This window comes from Lottia gigantea (assembly GCF_000327385.1).
Source record: "Lottia gigantea unplaced genomic scaffold LOTGIsca_20, whole genome shotgun sequence".
Classification (NCBI taxonomy): Eukaryota; Metazoa; Mollusca; class Gastropoda; family Lottiidae; genus Lottia; species Lottia gigantea.
In genome coordinates, this window is record NW_008708401.1 from 785,284 (window position 1) to 806,167 (window position 20,884).

At 30.1% G+C, this 20,884-nt stretch overlaps 2 protein-coding genes across 2 annotated transcripts; one reads left to right on the top strand and one right to left on the bottom strand.

The window, feature by feature from the left end:
* Positions 1 to 237: 237 nt before the first annotated feature.
* LOTGIDRAFT_231496 (hypothetical protein) lies at positions 238 to 2,093 on the top strand (the record flags this gene model as incomplete). The annotated part of the gene is made up of 4 exons (XM_009053646.1): positions 238 to 289; positions 418 to 509; positions 948 to 1,058; positions 1,405 to 2,093. 4 exons carry the CDS (start codon positions 238 to 240, stop codon positions 1,609 to 1,611), a joined length of 462 nt encoding a protein of 153 aa, XP_009051894.1. The 3' UTR covers positions 1,612 to 2,093.
* A 7,182-nt stretch (positions 2,094 to 9,275) lies between these two features.
* LOTGIDRAFT_231498 (hypothetical protein) lies at positions 9,276 to 18,619 on the bottom strand. The gene is made up of 5 exons (XM_009053647.1): positions 18,440 to 18,619; positions 14,165 to 14,266; positions 13,790 to 13,893; positions 10,007 to 10,205; positions 9,276 to 9,500 (listed from the first exon to the last, which is right to left on the bottom strand). The coding sequence occupies exons 2-5, from the start codon at positions 14,244 to 14,246 to the stop codon at positions 9,358 to 9,360; spliced, it is 528 nt and encodes a 175-aa protein (XP_009051895.1). The 5' UTR covers positions 14,247 to 14,266; positions 18,440 to 18,619; the 3' UTR covers positions 9,276 to 9,357.
* Between the last annotated feature and the right edge of the window lie 2,265 nt (positions 18,620 to 20,884).

Sequence of the window (20,884 nt, forward strand, 5' to 3'; positions counted from 1 at the left end):
ATCTTGATCTGAAACATTCATTATATATATAATATATTGATGTGAGCTTGGACAGAGTCTCAGTTGACCTATAGTTTAACTTCTGTTGCCTTGCAAGGTATCTTTCAATAGGTTATAATTATAGCAGAAATGACATGAGTATACATGTAGTCTATTAACTGCTGTTGTGAGTGTATGTCATCTTGCCTACTAGTTTCAACTAGTTATCATTGCGCAAAATTTTGCTCGAAGGCCGCTATGACATCTGTTATGAAAAACAATAAACACTACAATAGTTTAACTGCTGTGGGTGTGTGCTATCTTGTCTGATCAAGCTGTTTTCTAACAGCCTAAAGCTACAATGAAAATTTTCTACTTTGTGAGAGAGTTAGCATGTATGGATTTTTTGAATTCAGTATTTTTGATGTGATATTTCAGAAGAGCAAGATATAAACCTAATAAACATTGGTAGTTATTATCTAGATAAGATTGTATTAAAAGATCACATTCAAGATGCACAAGAACCAGTGGTAAGATTGATATACACAATATTTTTAAAGGGCTACAACCTGCACTTTTCTGGGGTTGATTTTGGCCTTGAATATAATAAATGTATGTTTAGAAATATGTTAGTACTTTTTACTGACATCAATTATAAAAAGTCTAATTATGAACATAACTGTTCTTACACAAGGCTTGTCTGAAAAGATGATGTCAATTCAAAAGTGGATAATTATAGATGCACAAAGGCTCAAAACACCGCATACACTGTTAATGATTACCTAAACTGGAGAATTTCTATTTCTTAGACTTAGGCATGATTGTTTGAACGAGGGGTGATACTGCCCTTTAAAACTAGGGTGTTACACTGTGATTCTATGGGGTAGATCTTTGTAAGACTATACACAATGTCTTAAAACTAGTGTCTGACAATGACCCATGCTTGAAAACAAACACTTGTATTGTAGGAGAAAGTGTTGAAGACTCTATGTAGAGTTATAGATCAAAGTAATCCATCTATAAAGGCATATGTTGTTGATGTTACGGGTACCTGTTTAGTGGAAAAAGATAATATAGATGTAAGTATATTTCTAATTACTTACTTCATTTCTAGATAACACAACAAATCTGACAATTCCCTGTTCTTGAGACATAATCTACTGTAGTACTTATTTGTCAGGCTACTTTCATGAATGATTAACTTTTTAAAAAATATAATGTTTATGGAATCATTTTGTTTAAAGGATAGGAATCAGTAGTCTAGATATTTAGGACAGTTGACTGAAAGGCCTACAGTCCAACAATCAAACAAATCAAAACAATTGTCACCCTAAAAGGTTTGATTAGCCCATGCATTACTTTACCCTATTTTTACAAATCATCTGAACATTGAAAACTAAGCTGTTTTTTTGTGATATATTTCAGTTTGCCAAGAAGTCTATAGTATTTGTTGATAATGATAATGCCAATCTAGAGAAATATGTACATGCTTCACATAAAACACTCCCCTGTTCCTTGTCATTTAAAGCTGTATCATCATCAGAGAATGAAGTCTGTTTATTTCCTTCTGATGTCAATATAGATTTAGCTAAGAAGATCTCATTATTTATGGCAGAATGTAGAGACGTATAGTGACTATAAGTATATTTCTCAACTTGATGATAAATTGGTACCATTCTGTTTTCAATGGTTGGCATGCATTATGATTCATTTTACTCTGGAAGATGCTGTTTTCATTACTTACTGTAATAATCAAAGATATTTATCCTATATTTTACCCAGTTTGATTCAAAACATAAATACAAACCAGTCCATTAAGATAAGATTTATACGAACAGTATCTTTAAATAAGATTACAATCAATAGGAATTTAAACAACACAAACTAGATTTATTCTGTTAATTACAACTTAAACTACCTCAAAATAAAGTGAACTGTTTGTACTTGAATGTCAGCAAATATCTTTGTTTGACTGTCATGTATAGTATGGTAATATAGTATATCAAAGTATTTCTGTAAATGTGATTTAACTGATGTTTTTTCTGATAGCTGCTTTACATTTTTGATATACAGATGATATTGTAGATGATATCAAATAAGTAAAATTTTGAACCACAAAATTGAAAAATATCGTTCAAATATAAAGTGCTGTGTTAAAAAGTTAATGTTCTTTATAAAAAAAATCTGACTTTTTCCGTTTGGTTTGATAAGACACTAATAATACACAATGTTATATTATGATTGGTGATATAATTGGACCCAGATTAGCAATTATATTCTTGAATTATACAAAGGGTAACAATTTCTCATCAAGTTGTTCTATAATCTCTACTCTTAGATTGCTGGCATTCCGTTGAAATTGCAAATCCATAGTTAAATTCATAATATATATAGTTATATTGAGATAAATAGTCATAAATCTTGTAATATAGCTAGTTTATTTATTAATTTATCTTTATACTATAGATTCCTCATTCTGAGCTAGAAATTTATATAATATATAAGTGAGTCTGAAATGACCTTGTTCTAACAAGCCAATCTTTAATACTACTCAATTTGATTGTCTCTTGACAAATTAATTTTACTGGTAATAAAGTACAAGGTGGAAATTCAATAGAATTTGATGTTTTAAAATGACTGCTAATTTGTCAAGTGGCAGTTAAAAGGTTTTCTGTGTGGTTTCAAGGGGTGAGGGCATACATCATACATAGTCTTTGGAAACCAAAATGGCAACTTGTTAGATGAAGAGTTAAATATCACAGACTCAAATCTAAGTCTTTAATTTTTTCTTAAAGTTTTTTTTTATTCTTTATATTCTAATGTAAAAATATGGTTGGTTTTAGTTAGCAATAGTTAGGAAATAATACTCTTTTTATGATCTCTTTATAACAAACTTATTTTACTGATGTTACTTTGGTTTTGTTTGAACAAGAGCAAATGTATGTTCGATTGTATACAGAATTGTGGCTCAGGGACACTGATAGCATCCATTTGTACCATTCCAATTTTCAATTTTGTGGTTCCTGCAATTCATGAATCACTACCACCAGACCCTTTGATATTATTAGCAGCTTTTGTGATGTGATAAAATGCCTAGTGGAATTGCAAGAGCCACAGACATCAGACTGAAAATTCAAATGGTGCAAATTGGTACTGTTGTGTTTAAGAAATACAATTAAAACCACCATTAAAATTTATCCAAAGATTCATTAGGAAAATAAAAGAGTTTTTATTTGTTGTATAAGTAATGATTTTTGTTTTAAGTATGATCGAATGAATGAATTATTGAATGAATGGAGAAAAACACTACAATTCCAGTGCAAACAGTCTGTATGGTTTGGTAAGCTTTATTTTGCACTTTCATGGTTCATTTTTGTTGCTGGGAGAATGTTGTGTCAAATTTTACTTCTGAAAAGTAATACCGATGACTGGAATTGTGCTTTATCACCTTGTAAAGTAAATATTGAGGTGAATGTATGAGTATGTATGTTTGTGTACATGAGGTCTCTTTTTCTAAATGTGCCAAATTTGTTCTCAAACTAACAGCTCAATAATATTATTATATCTAGTTACCTCTTAATTGTTTTATTTTAGTTAGTCATAGTTTTAGTGTTATTCTGCTTCAAATCTGGTACACGATAAACTACAAACTTCAATGACAAGATGCAAATATTGTAAATTAAATTGACCCACATACCATAGTGATCACCACTTTGTGTATGGTTACGAATAATGAAAGTGGCCATGAGTTTCTAACTAAACTTAGAGCTCAGTTATGTTGAGTTGTGTTCCAAACTTATGTCTGCTATTCTTATTCGTAACTGGTGATCACTATAGTGTGTTGGCCAACTTAATTTACAATACTTGCATTTTTATCATTGACATTTTTAGTTTATTGTGGACCAGATTTGAACCAGAATATTGGACATATTTTAGATTATACAATCATCCATAGATATCTAGTATTGATTTATTCATATTTCACTATACATCTATATTCAGGTTGTTGAACAGTATCAAAGGATTGGGAAGAGGTTTTCTAAACTTTTTATGTGTATTTTGGATACAGATAAAAACAATTTGTACCATTTTCAATCAGACATGTGGTTCTTGCCATTGCACTATAACAGAACATAGCTGTTAAAGTTACTCATGCACCATTTTTTTTACCAATCATACATTAGTCTTAGAAACAGGAATAACTTAGCTGAGCCAATCAGTAAATAGTGTTTACAGCTCACCGTCAGAATTTGAGCCTTCAAATCCTTGTGTGGTAAGAATTATTCGCGTTTGAATGTTAAAATGACGTAAGATACTCTGTGATATATAGAAAGGACATATATAGGCATAGTGAGTAACATTCCTAGTTTGAGATATATTTGAACGAAAAATACAATTTTCATACATTTCTAGTACTTCTAAAGACTATTTACATATTTTCAAGACTCAAAAAATCAACCCCCCAAAATTGCGCATCTGTCCCTGTAATAATATGGAAGGACCTTTGCATTGTGCTGTCATAAGATTCTTAGTTTAAGTGGAATTGCAGGAACCTCAGATATCTGATTGAATATTGTAATGGTGCAAATCAATGATACAAGTGTCCCTGATACACATAAAACACAAAGGAAACCTCTTAATTATCATTTAAAGTCTTGTCAATATTGGAGAATCATTGCCTATATATTGTCCGTACTATTCTAGTCAGAGAGATATTCTCTCCTAAATATTGTTGTTGTTTTTAATTTATTTACGTTTTATTGTTAGTTATTTTTATTTTTATACTTTTTCTATGCTCTCATGAAAATATGGACCATTTAGTGTTGTCTATCAGTCTATATTGGCTTATAGATACCCTAATATCAGGGTTTTGTTAAAGCGCTTATATTCTAATCAAAATCAGATATTTTCTCTATTTTCTTCATAATTCTTATATTATATATTGTACTAGTTATTATAGCACAATCTAATGCTGCTGACCAACCAGGTGACTATATCCTGAAATCAAAAGAAGTGCCACCTGCTTCAATATTCTGCTTATTCTTCATGTGGCAGAAATAGCAGGTTTTATAAATACTTACATGTTAAGAGCCTGGAGCCCCCATTTTAAGAGAAAAAAAATGATTATTTTTGTTGTAACTTCATACTTACAGACCAATTTTGACCCAGTTTGACCCAGCTGTAAATGGGTACGGATAATCCAGCAAAGATCCATTCCATTCCAATAGCTACTTATTATCCTTGTAAAATATAATTCTTTCTTTCTTTCTTACCTGCTGAATCTCACATTCTGGTTGAAATCTTAACTTGGGCTTCATTGTCATATCTACAAGTTAGTCAATGTGACTAAATTTGTGGTGGAGCCTCACATCTTATTAATTATACTATTCATAAACTCAAACAGATTTACACTATCTTAGAATGTCTATACCTCATACAGTTATCTAGTCTCTTATAAACCAAATAAAATATGAATATGTTTTTACTTTATATTTCTATTTGTTGTTTTTTGTTATGGTTATTCAATAAATTTTTCAAAAATCTGTTATTTTTTATGAATTCCTAAATTATGTCTCTGTGGCATACAAAAATAGCTTGGTAGAGAATGGGGGTGTAAGATTGATTGGATCTTTGATAATAAAAAGCTGCTTTGAAATTCTCTGAAACTATTTTGATCACTTGGGTTTGATGTATTACTATGTCCAGATTATTTCTTGAAATACTCAGGGGGTTAATTTGGAAGTTTCTATTTTGGGGGAGCAGAACAGCCCTTTGTCAACAAGGTATCCTTCTCTGAAAATGGCAAAGCTATACGACATATTTAATATTTTATTTCATTTACACTCATGGTTCAAAGGATAAAGAATTGAACCATCATATAGAATTAATCCAGGCACTTTTCCTTCAAGTAGTAGTTCAACATGATAGATTCATTGTAATGATAACTCACCAAGTTGAATATTTTAGCTATCTATTAATACATGAGATAACTAGTTTTTGGTCATGTTAACTTCGGTGACTATCTTGACACAGTGTAAAATGATTGCAGAGAGACTGGTTTAATAGGGGATTTTCTCATGACTGTTGGCACTAGTCTTTAGAATTCAAGAAGAACAAGTGATCATTAAAAAAGTGATATTATTCATTATAAATCAAGTAATTTATACAGGCTATATAATCAGAGTTTAAAAACTATACATAGATCTTCTACTCACAGAAACTTGAATTACAGACAATATTATACAGACAATTCTATATCTAAATATTAACCCTTTAATCATACAAAGAGGGTTGCTTTACAATCTCTCATACAGCAGAAATTATCTCATACAGCAGAAATTAACTCATAATACCTACATTAATAATCCAACATCTCACTATTGTGATTGAAATAAATTCTAAAAGTATATTTTGATTTTGTGTTTGTGTATTAAGATTATTCTAAGTGTTTTCAATATGTAAAATTCTTCTGAAGGGTTATTTTATGGCTGCTAACAATATGCCATTAAAGCTATCATTAATAAAAATTTGATTTTTTCTTTTGCTAACAGAATGCCCAATAATTCTGCATGAATTCAAATTTCTGTGATCTAGTATTATTAATTAAACATTAATTAAAGAATTAAATGTGCTAAATTTAAAAATAAACAGCTGATTTCTAATAATAATAATAATAATAGTAATATTTACAAGAACCAACATAGCTGCATAGCCTGACCACCATAGCATAGACCTACATATTCCAGTGCATAATAAAGAATGAATATTTAGAGAAAATGAAGTGGGGATATGATTATTTTATAGAAAAAGCCATATATTTTCTATTCTTTTTCTTTAACAGTTGATCGAACCTAATTCTATTCAAAACATATGTCCATTTATCAAAATTTGCCCAACTGAAAACTCGAAAGAATGGGCATAATAAAAACAGTTTATAATATTTTTTAATGGAAAAACCACAACATGTTCATTTCTACTGGATTTAAGCAATTGCTTAAGTGGAAGTGGAAAGTGGAAATTTTCACTAATTAAAGTGACAATTGTTGAATCAGTGCCAATAATTGCTTAATAATTTCTATCAACTGTTGAAGAAAATATTACAGCACTTTTCTTTCCAAAAATTTGGATAAATTTTAACTATACAGAAGGCTATAAATTCTAGGAATTATCTATAAAAGCAATAAAAAAACTAATTTGAGATATTTTTCAAAAAATAATATTGGGAAAAATTCTAAACATTAACTCAAATTTACAAAAAATATTTTGGTCTTGATCACAAAAAAATCAACAATAATAAGGATTCAAATAGTCTGAAGTTGACTGACTCTTATCTAACCTCTAATTACTAATGTTCACAGATGACAGCTTGAGCCACGAAAACTACCTACACATTTGGAAGATTAACTTCATTTCAAATCTGACCTACTTATGAAATGATTTGCTGTCAAGCAAAGATATCTGTGAACTACTCCTTCTACTTAAAAATAAAATAGCCTGGTTCTGATAATGTTTTGAATCATTGCATGAATATCTTTGTTCGACTAAAAATGTTTTGTGAAAACAAGCAAAATTTGTGCTGTAATCTAGAAGCTGGATGACATCTGTCACAAAAAGCAAGAGGTCAGGTAAGAGTCAATAAGTTTCAGACCAGGCTTGATGGAAACGAGTATGTAAATGCTCTTACAACATAAAAACACATATCAGAATATTTACAATTCATAGAGTAACAACATAAATAAAGTCTTATCTTAAACTTAATTTTTAGAACATAACAAAAATACTCTGATGCCTGATAAAACATTTCCTGAAAATAGGATTCCAATATACACAAAGACAAATTTCTTATAAGACTTTTTTCATTACATTCATAACTACAAGGGAGCGAATGACAAGGTGTCTGGCTTTTCTAATGATCATGTGCAAGACAGATCCCAATCTTTTACTACCAGAACACTGTTGCATCATTTGCAAGGAGTCATCTCCCATTTCAATCTATATTTCTGAATAAAAACGAATAATTTTAACAGGATTAATTCTGTTTTCAAGCAAAATTTCAATAATTTTTAGATTTCTAAATTTGTTCAAACTTGTTTCACATGCGAAATAAATACATAACCAATACAATAAAAACAAGACTTTATACTGATAATGCCACAAACAGTGCCTTATGTATTGAGAAGACACAAGCTCCTTCTATTCATAGTAATTTGTAGAAAGTGAAAGTAGTTAACAGATCACTAATTAAAATTATACTAAAATTATCAGCAGACATGAAAAAAATTATTTACATTTTTCCTGATTAGCTAGTGATTCCTTGGCAAGTAATTTTCACTTAATAACTGCTATAATGGTATCCTCCCAAAACTTTTGGGTCCCTTTTCCCCTAAAAAATCTTACGATATAAGAATTTGTGTGGAATTTTACATGGAGAAATACCATACTAACGATTGTAAGATTTTGAATGAAGCTTGTATAGCAATATTACTATAAGATAACTATTGCCCCTTCCTCATTCACTATAGTAAACATAATATAAACATAATAGTAATTTAAACCTGGAAGCATCTCTATTATTACCTGTTTTTAACTAAAAAAACAAAAAGAATTGCATAATTTTCCTTCAGAAATTTTTTGTGGAACACTGAAGAAAATTAAATGCTATTGTTAAGTAAATCCCAAATTATTTTAATGACCAAAGCAGGCTGATAATTAGCTACATTAAGAAATTGTAATGTTCTATAAGCTTATTTCACATCACATTGTCTTCAAATAGGTTATTCCGTCCTCAGTGTTAAACAAAAAAATCATTTTTGCTATGAAATATGAATAAATGAGATAGATATTATAGTTTCATGAAAAAAAAAAATTGTACAAAACAAGAAAAGAAACATAAAAACACTACACAATAGAAAAAGATATGATATTTAGTACACTCTCCATTGTTTTCACATCTTCTATAGTCAACAGTGTTTATATAAATAACACTTAATATTTTCACATTTCTAAAACACAGTCCTTGTCATTTCTTTACTAAAATCAGTTTTATTGTAATAACTCATTATCTATCTATCCCTCTTATTCTACCCCAAAACTAAATCACCTTTAGTTCATGTTTGAAATTTCCCTAGAATCACATTTTTTTCCTTCAGTGTAAAATCAAAAATTTGATTGTTTGCCAAATCAATCAAAATTAACTGATATTATTAAAGAAATTGCCAAGAAACTAAAATAACATTAACTATCACTATTTGAACTGAAATTGTTCATAGACTATACAGGAGCATAAAAAAATCTTTATACAGTTTGTTATAATATCCACTTAGTGAATGTTGGAAATAAACTAAAACGAGAGAGTAAGTTAGGTGCTAGATAGACAGGTCAAGATTTATGGTTAGATGTTAACCATGTAAGGCCCTCGTGTAAACCATCTCCAGTTGTAGCACAAGATGGCTGAACATACCAGTTTCTATCTCGTATCCTGGTTAATCCTAACTTCTCTGTTACTTCATGAGGTTTCATTGCTACAATAGAATATTATTTTAAAATTAATGATAATTGATGACAACCGATTTTATAAGTGTTTTGGATTAGATAAAGCATCAGTACAATGAATATGATATTGGTGGTTAAATTTCTATTATCTACCTATGAGTATCCAAGCAAACTCACTCCAAATTGTTATGTGAGGTACCCTAGTAACATTGATAACACTATCTCTTGTGTGAACAAGCCAGTGTAACCCAAATAATGCTTTGCGATTAGGTGTATTGTGTACGAATTCTTCGAGTTAGGAAATTTCTGATGCCTGTGCCAGTGCTTTCGAGGTTTGACATGGTGTCGACTTCACCTCCAAATAGTTACAATCAATGGAATATTAAAGCCAACATGTGATTTGGACATTCAAACTAGTCCTTGGATTAACCCAACTAAATTCCAATGGTCAAAGGTTCGAAGCCAAATATTGTTAAAACATGTTAAAGTTTAGTAATAAATGATAAAAGAAATAAAAAAATCAACACTATCTCACCATCAGGTAAATCTTGTTTGTTAGCAAAGACAAGTATAATAACATCTCTCATCTCTCTATCATTAATAATACGATGTAATTCATTCCTTGCCTCATCTATTCTATCTCTATCAGCTGTATCACATACAAATATTAATCCTTGAGTTCCAGTATAATAATGTCTCCATAATGGTCTAATCTTGTCTTGTCCCCCAACATCCTGAAATAGAAAGAAAACAATAATTCTCTAAAAAAATCCAAAATAACCAGAACAAAATATTTATGAATATCCAATAGTGTATGAAGACAAACAAAAACATCTAAACAAAGTTATTTTGTTAGTACTTTTTAGAGACATTCAAAGAGCCATATAATTTCAATATATTACCATTCATGTATTTACATTAAACTGTTAACATGAAATATTATTAATTATTCCAATATCAGTTATTTCATATGTCATGTATAGTTATTATTACTAAATATAATTGAAATTTCAAATAGTTTTGGTATAGCTAGTGCTAAGGTATATGCAAATACTTTAAAATGGTACAGTACAGATAATGAAATTTGACATCCAAACCCTCACAAGCACTTTGTCTCACTGGAATGGATATGAACTTGATTTTCCATTTTCTGAGGTTGATTTGGGATTTGAATACATATAAATAGTCAAATATATAATGTATGTACCTTGACTAGAAATACACATTCTATTTCTATAAATTTATATATTGCAAGAAAATGACAACTAGCGGATAATTCTAGACACACATGGATTTGAAGACTACTCTTCACCATTACTGTTTCTGAGACTAAGGTACGATTGGTCAAACAGATCGAAAAACAGACCCTTTAAGTACTTAATAACCTTGTTTCATAAATATAGGAGACAATCACAAGAAGTCTAAATAAGAGAACTTGTAAATCTTTCAAAATTTTTGATAATATTGCTTCATAAATAATTGAAATATATTTGACATTGATGTAATTGAATGATATATAAGAGTGTAGGCTCCATGCATTTAACTGATACCTCATAATTTATAGATAATATATATTATGTTCTGCTTCAATGCTCCCATATACACCATTATAATATTTCACATGCCTTGACAGTTTATTACTTTATGGTTTATGACAATGTTAAAGTGAGAAATCATGTCCTAGATGTTTTTGCCAAAATACATAAAACTTAACATAATCTGATATGTTAGAGAACTTTACAATTTTGATGCATATTTTCAAAGGTGATTTACAACATTGTTTTTATTTATGACCAGGGAAACTAACCTAGATTTTCTATGGTTAATTAAACAGAATAAAAGGAGCTTTTTATTAGCCATGTCAAGGGTGGTATAAGTCAGAAAAACATTGGATAAAGAAATTAATCAGCAAAACCCATTTGGGGTGTTAGATCTGGAAAAAAACTCATTCATGTTATAAATGTAGCAAGATTTTTTTTAAAGTAAATACTAGTATTACCCATGACACATTTTAAGATAAGATATTACAAGAAACAGGGCCAAGCACTGATATCGATTGTAATAAATTTGTAATATGACCTAATATTCATGTCCAGTATTACGTTTATGTGTTCAAACTTCTACAAAGAATGTATTTCCTTAATGACTAATGATTTATGTAATATGACTCCTTGTTTGTTTCCTCATTTCAAGTCATCAAAATACACTTCCAATTCAATAAGTATACTGTTATAATTTAAAAGGATTGTCAAGAGGTTCCAAAAACAAAGTGTATAGGGGAGACTGGTAGCATCCATTTACACCATTCTAATGTTCAATTAGACGTCTGTGGTTCCAGTAATACCACTAAAACTACTTGTTTTATGACATCACTATGGCAAAGGTCATTATAATAGATGATTTTGTGACAATGAGTGGAACTGCAAGAGCCACAGATGTCTAACTGAAAATTGGAATAGTGCAAATTGACGCTATCATCAGTCTTCTCTATTCACATACAATGATAACCTCTTTACATTCCCTTTAATACTCGGAAGCTTATATGACATAAATGGAGTATTATAAATGTCAAATTTCATATGTCTATTGTCTGAAAACTATAAACTTAAATATTATTTAGAGAAAAGTACTGGTTATATTCTGTTTTACATCAATTTTTAAAATTTAAATATCAATTAAACAATGTAACAGCTTATTTTACAATAAATTTTTAAGCAAATTGTGTAAATTTTAAAATGGGATTGCTGCAAGATTTTCTTTGACAATATAACAAAATTTCATAGCAAAAGATTTTTTGCTTATCTGATTAAATCAGGGTTTTTTTTATAGTCCAATTTTGCTCAAAACAAGTCATAAATTATCTAATACTAATTAAATTTTATTTAAAATGTCCTGAAGTCCCTGAAGATCAAATTCATATCTAGACACTTTTAGGTTCCAATGAGACATGACTGACTAAATACAATACGATGATCAGTCAGTGAGCTTATGTGATTGAAATCTAGTTGAAAAATATAAATGTTAGAAAGGTAAAGGGTCAGGTATTAAAGAAAGATGAAAACAGTATATCTAAGGGTCATCTTGCTATGACATTTAATTAAGATATGGGCCAACCAGTTGATAGAATAGTAAAGTTTATAGGTTAGATCTAATTGTTGATATTGGGAAGTTAACTATACTTCCTGTATTATATATCTTACATATATTCTAAATCTAGAGAATATCTTCTTATTTGTCAAAGTATTTATGAGTCTGTTAATATTACTCTCAAGGACAGAATGGGATAAATATTGATTTATTGCCAAAGTTTTCTAATATAGAAAATTATTCTAAATATAAATTTTGGGTTGAATAAAAATTTTCAAACAGCATGAGATAAATGAGTTTTTTGTCAAAATGACAATTGTTCTGATCTGGTATATTGTAAATTTTTAATCTGAAAATTACTTTGTGTTGTGTTAATTAAAATATATTGAAAAATACCATATATTAACTGTCAAAGTTAAACACATATTGTGACATCTTCAGCTTTGAAGAGTCACCAGTTATTGAATCTGTTATCAAACCCTTCAGGCTTCAGATCTTCATACCAGCATTTCTATACAAATAATGCCAAATTTTTTTTTTCAAATCTACATTTTGTTCCAACTTTAACCCTTGCTAGATTTTAACACTAAATCATGGAAATAACAACTTTCTGACAACAAGTACTCTTTATAAGTCTAGTTGGTTCACAATAGTAGAAAAGACCACAGTCAACTCAAGTATTTGTTTTTTATGAGTCACAGAAGGATTTGCTCTACTGGCTGTATTATTAAATCGTATATTGAAGAGTATTTTCTAGGTCATTTGGTTTTATGATAACTTTAATTTGACTTGACCAGCCTATAACAGTATTGCTGTACATAGCAATATGTTTCTGAAATATAGACAATAGAAAGGACATTTTTTCTTTCCTTAAATGAATTTTGCATTGATATTTTACCAGATTGCTTTGATGTTGTAGCTGGACTTTTGGCAAGAGTTTTACATTTCCTATCTCACTCCATGAATTCTAGTGTTTATGCTTGTTATAGATGCATTAATTAGGTTATGATATATAATCAAATCAATTTGCAAGTTTCATCAATTTCTGAAGGTTTATTAAGACCACCTGCGGAATCAACTCACACAAAATAAATTTGGAAAAATTGAACATAACCTATTTATTTTGAAATCATAATTTCAGTAAATGGGAGACTAAAATCAAACTAGCAGACTGACAGACAAGGTAATAAATACTAACATATAAATGTGGATCTGGAAAAAAGGTACTTACCCATACACTAAATTTAACATTTTTATATGTGACTGTTTCTACATTAAAACCTACTGTTGGTATAGTGGTAACTGGCTGACCTAATTTTAATTTATATAAAACAGCTAATATTCTGATTAAGGAACAAAATATGACAAACATTTTGCAATTTAAATGACCAATTCTAGAAAAAAAGCATTTTATGCATTTTTTTTTTTTAGTTCGATAGAGATGCACTTCCTACTCTCATCATCTCATCTGGTAAATGCTATGGGAAAATAGTACATCTGCCTCCTAATTCCTAAAGCTACTTGACAGAGACAGAAAAACTAGACCCTGTTTAATGGGGATTTTCAGCATCCCCGAAGGTTATTCATATAATTAAAGAAAGGATACTGGTTTTTCCTGCAGCATCTAATCCTAACATTAGAATCCTCATCTCCTTATTACCAAATATCTTTGATAACATCTTCCCCATCTTGATTTCTTTCTTTTAATCTGAAAAATAGAAAAAATAATACTCAATAATGAACTATCTGTACCAGTGTAAATAAAAACCACTTGAAGAGATAGTGACAACTGTGTTGGGTGGGACTATTGAAAGCATTGAACCATTTTTTATTTTTACGTCACTAATAACTTACACAACATCAGTCATAAACTACAGTCAAACAGTTGGTTTTCAGTGAGAAATAAATATGGAGTAATTAAGTTTAAAGTCATTAAGAAATTGATTTCTAGTCATAAATTATAGAATTTTAAAAATAAATCACTTTTCTTCAGATAAAAGAACCACAGATTATGCTATTCCAGATATTTGAATGGGTGAATAAGAGATATAGATGGAAGTTAAAAAATAATCAATCAGAAAATTATTGCAGTTATGTAATCTAATATCTTAATCTAATAACAATATGAGCCCACACACATTAAGCTTAATATCACTTAATATAAATTAATTAAAGTTAAAGATACACTGCCCCTTATATATAATCATTGTCAAACTGTCTTCCCTGACCGATCTGAAACATATTCCAATGTTAACCATGTTTACTGGTTCTATGATCAGATTACCAAGTAATCATATCATTATTTTCTAATTAGTTTCAAAAAGCATAAAGCCAAATTAACTTCAATTGGCACAAAATATCACAATTCACAATGTAATCTATACCCAGTTTCTTTAAGTGACAAATATCAACTAAACAGTTGTTATCAAGCAAAATAAATGAACAGAGGAACCCACCATTAAAGCCTACACTTAACTATAGACATATATATATATACTAAGCACTGTCCAATGATGAATGTAATTAGTATTCCATCACTATTACAGGTAACTTAATCTTAATATATCAAATTTTAATACAAGTATATCTACCTACATGAATAACCATCTGTATTAAATATATGGTCTCATATCTCCATGACCTAATTAATTTCCACAAATGAATCATTCATGCACAGATATATTGGTGGCCTCATTCTGTACCATCCCATAATTTACATACAATCAAAGTGACCTTGTATGTCACCATACAACATTTATGTTGTATCTACTCTATCTTTCTTGTGAGAAAACCTTGTGAAACCTAATCATAGGACTTTAGCTGGTTAAGTGACTACTATCATGTAAGCTTACAGGGATGTTGATTTGGTTGTTTTTGCCAGTACTGTTCAACTAAACTACCTCGTCCATGGTACTTGATCTTAGCAAACTTTTTCATTAAGCTTATACTAACAACTTCATAGAATTGACAAAGATTCCTCATATTAAATCAAACCATGAACAATTTCTATATTATCAAAAGATAACTGTGCTCCATAAGGTTATAAAGGAAAGATTTTAAACTTTAAAGGCCCAAGATTGACAAATAATAAAGTAACATAATAAATATAAGTATTTTATTAAGATGAAAGTTTCCTAAAATTGGAAGAAACTAAACTTTCTCGTCATAAAATGTTCCTGTACAAACAATATGGAAGTGTACTTCTCATGTCAAATCATATTTGACAACTGTCAACATTCAACAAATTATACTCAATAACTTCACCAGATAACTTGACAACTGTTTTTTAATTTACTCCTGTAAGTTTTTACTGCTATAAATTTGACACTTCAATTTATTTTTACGTCATGAAATCTATCTGAAGTTGTGCACATCATAAATATATTTAGATGTGAACAAGCTTGTCATATAAGGTGACTTTCACTAAATTATTTCATTAAGATATTCACAGGTTAATTTTGATGCTTAAGAATATTTCAGTGTATTTCTAGTAAGCTTATAGCTTGTGCACAATATTAGTATAAAGAAAATGAAAGTATTTAATTAATAACATTTGGACTGGACATTGTCGTTTGGTGCCACATAAATATGATCTAGTCATAGTTAATGCATCACAGTTAACAATAAAACCTATAATGGTATCAATAAATGGGACCCTGGTTCACTTCATCTAAAGGGATTTGAATGACACTGATTTTTAGTTAATCATAATAACATTTTTTCCTACAAAAGGGATTGCCTGTACAGTACTCATGGTCATGAGTTTCTTAAAACAAGCTGTTTATAGTAGAAGCAGAGTGTAGATGATCCAGTTTTAAAATGATATCATGAATATGTATTTTCTCAGTCCCTTAAACAAGCTTTACTTATTAAAATGAAACACAGTTAAAAATGTGAAGAAGACACATTTAAGTCTATAAAATTTCCTATATAAATTTGTATAAATATGCCAGCTTATCTAGGAATAAATTCCTTTCTGGGATAAAAGCATATTAAAAGATTATCATCATTATTATCACAGTATTCTGATAGCTAAGATTACACCCTGATGTGGCAGCAACATATTCCAAGATATATTAAAACAGAATCATACCACACCAGAATATTTTGTACAAACCTCCATATTGCAATAAGCTTATAATGTTATATGTACAGAGGTTAATCTTATCATTTTATTTCATAAATTTTATGTCCAAACAACACACCTATTTTTCATAATCACATAGCATACAACTACCTAAAATAATACTAATAACTCCCATCTTCACCATTTCATGTTTTTTTTTTACATGACCCACAACCCTATGGTCAATCACAAATGTGATCAACCTCATTACCACAACCACAAATTTAACACATTTAATATAGAAAACAGTATTTGGTTATGATATTGATAAAAGTGCTTATGAAGCAGAGTGTGTTCACTCTTGTGGAAAACCCATTCATTCATTAACAAGTTCTTTTTTGTACAAGAATCATTGTAATTTAGATGAAAACCACTGTCACAAACCTTCTTCTAACAAAACCATAGGAAACTATATAATTCACAGCATCCACATTATTTCATCATCACACCAACTAGATCACTGTGCTGTATAATTCCCCTCTCCCTCAGCTAAGCCTGAGGGTAAGATGCTAAGATACAGACATAATCAGTCTAATGTTCTATCTATAGCTTTGCAACTTTTTGAATAACCAAATCATAATATCACGTACATCATCATACTTATATAATAGTTAATGTGAACAGGTTTATCAGCTGTCAATAAATTAACTCGTCAAACCTAATCAGATAGTTAATCTTCTACATGTACATATATATGTAAATCTATACTTATACAAATAATATATATCGTATTAAATATTCACATGCTTTGTTGATATTCAAACTTGAATTACACAAATCTTAAAGACGTCTGCAGTATTTAAGATCTAAATGTGTAACTAATACCAACGACCCATATTTAGACTAAAATAACCTTGCTAAAATCAAACATTAAAATGAAAATTTTTTCCTTCATGGAAATTGTCATCAACTCAAAGACAATCTTACACTCCAATTTATCATTTTGGTGTTGATATTTCAATCCAAGGAATTATTGTTGTCAGGCTATGTTCATCATTCTATAAAACGTGAGCAACTCTATGATTGGAATTATCAACTCAACCGGTACCTTAGCTAATAACACAACTATACCGGGTATCTAGTACTCTATAATTGGAAAATTGACTATGGAAGAATGCCATTAGGGATTTAAGGTAAAAAAAATCAATAGCAACATGTATAAGCTTTAGCTTATTTCTTTTCATTCAGTAGTAAGGCCTTAACTGCTATGCTGATTAGAACAATGTACCTGTAAGACGTATACCGACTATCATAAAGGCAAACAAAAAAATCATTACCTGGTGGCCTGCTATAAATCCTACCGTATATTATATTTTGTCAACTGTCCAAAAAACAACATTATTCAATTGATTTATATTAATCATAGTATAAGCTTTAAGTCTAACACAATCTAGATATATTTGGCAAAATCAGATCAATATTACCTTGAATGACATTTGGCAATTCAAAAGAAAATATGGCTATCATATCAATGAAAAACAATCCTCTTTCTCCATCCATGTCTTTACCATGGTTGACATTGAACTGATGAAAATTTATTTGAAATGAATACAGAATCAGCTAAGACTGTGTTGGTTGGTAAAAGTATGAATGTTTAATCACAATTGCATGTGAAGCCATGCTTTTTAAACCACTACTATTAAGAAATAACTCAGTCATTAAGTGTAGATTACCCTATGTATTAAAGGCTATTACTACTCCTAGTATTTTCTATTACTATTTCCACATTGAAAAATTGTGGGAAAACACACCTACCTGACTTTTATAGTGACTTTCTCGGAATTAAAACAAACAACGCTTCAAACTTGTACGAAAATCAAATGACAACATTGAAAGGTATATGAAAGACAATATATCGACACATTAAATACAATCAAGCATCATAAATTAAGATTTTAATGCGTTAATTCTTTCAAAACAAAACACTACTCCATGTCACTAATGTATGGCGGTTATGACATGGCGCTTCCGCTTTGAGTATAGGAATATAGTACGCTATAAATAATAATGTTTGTCCGTATTCAGAGAAGTGAATACCAGATCAAATTATGATAATTTCCATCTAATATTTGAGTTTTGGTAAAATAAGCATCTTTGATGCATCATCTTACCATAAAATGATTCTGAAATTCTGAGGATATTTGGCGTAGTAATATCAAACGATATATACCTTTTTAGCCTTCAAAATGGAGATCATAAAATCGGAGACAACTCTTTCCGTCTTCGTCCTGGATTCAGACGACAAATAAACAAATTGCATTTCTAGTGATACAAAAATTTGGCAAATCAAATAAAAACTGATATGGTTTGTTGTTCGTGTCACAACCTTGTCTCAGTGTTAGGAAAAATGCAAAGTTAAGATGTTATTACCGAAAAAAAAAATTATGCTACAGAACAAAAAATACTTCCTTTTTAAAATGAAATCCTGCAAAGTCTGGCTGAAATCACCTAATCAGATTATTGTTGGATTGAAAAGTTATATTAGGTACAACGGGATCTATCGGTTGCAGAGGTCTTTTTTTTTTATCTCTTAACACTGCCTGTATGAGCAAGTCAAAAAATTAGCAAGTAAATGTCAAAAATAGTAATCATATTTTGGGTCCTTGTTGTCAAGTAAGATTTAATTTACTTTTTTGATTCAGTGTGTGTGCTTAAATTATTATCAAGTATTTCCATCATAATTATATCCATTACCTCCCTTTGCATTTGAAGATTATTTTTATCCATACGAACCAGTGAATAGCAATACCATTTATCATTATATTGTAGGGCAACGCGTTCACAATTGCTTAGATGTGCTATCGTATCGTACCAAATACCTAAGCTACAACTATAAAACTCGCTATTTGAACTATGCGATAGAAGAGTTATAGTAAGCGGTAAAGGGTAAACCAGCGAAGCTCCCTGTAGTAATTCGCAATTTATGTCGCATTAATGTATCCGATTTCCTTATCAATCTCCACTCTTGGGTTATCTTCTTTCCTACTGACAAAAATGAAATGGTGATAATTGACTAGAAATGTGGACGTTTTGACTTTCATTGAGGGCGATTTGGGCTTGTAGCGCTTTGACATTTTCTAATATCTAAAAATAGCATTTCCGGTTTGTCATGAGAGAGGTGGTGTGGTTTGTTTACGTTTTATTTTTGCGATAATAATCAAAACATTCGTTTATGTGACTGAATTTTTATGTTGAGTTCTTCTGCTTAGCATAAACAAAAGCAAATTTCTGTATAATAGCATAGAAATTTGCACACAAGAGCACATTAGTCCATCGAAAGCAACTCCGTAGTGGCGTAATTCCTCCTTCTCCTTCCTTTGTCACACTGTCTCGGCGAATAGTAGGCCAACAGTGCTTTGTGACGAGAGTGATCTCAGAATCAGCTGTTGTTACTATAATTAGTTTGCCCAGATCTATTTTACTCTTATGATAGGCCTTACTAAAAGGAGTTAAAACCTCTAGAGTAAAAGGAGAGAGAAAGTTAATAAGGTCAATATGTTACAAATCATCTTCTTATCTACCTTACAAAGGTTAGGTCTAATATATTTGATTTTTTATGTATTTCAGATAATAAATTGAATTTTAAAGTAGTTTTAAAAACAATATGGAAAATGTCTCAAAGAGATAACAAAACCTATGGAACTTCTCAGCAGTATGAGAGAAGAGTGGAAACAAAGACTGCTGTTGTGAAAATGACTGGAGCTGTTCTCACTGAAGCTTCACAGTTTGAATCGGATGAGGAAGATGTTTATTGTAGTCAGCTAACTAATGGAGCTGTCAGTCCTAAAATACTCTATACCTCCAGTGAGAACAAACATAACTTCACAAAACTAAGTCCAGAGAAGACCATGTCAGTGCCAAGCTTGAATCCAAAAGTAGACAATTGTAATAATGTGAAAAATACAGAAGTTAAAAGTGATATTAATAAAAACAGTGAGGCATATCAAACTCAGCCTATAGATGACATTAATGACAGTCGCAATGACTCAGCCAATTTCAGTCTTTCTCCTTCCTCTCCTTCCTCGGTACACTCAGGGACAAGTTCCAGTCCAGACAAACAACGAACACGTTTTAATCCTTTCGATCGAGATCTCAATATTGATGATGAACACTTTGATGATTTTAAAGATAATTATTTTTTACCTTCCCATAATTCAAAAACATTCAGTGCTAGATCAGGTAAGTTATACAGGATACCAT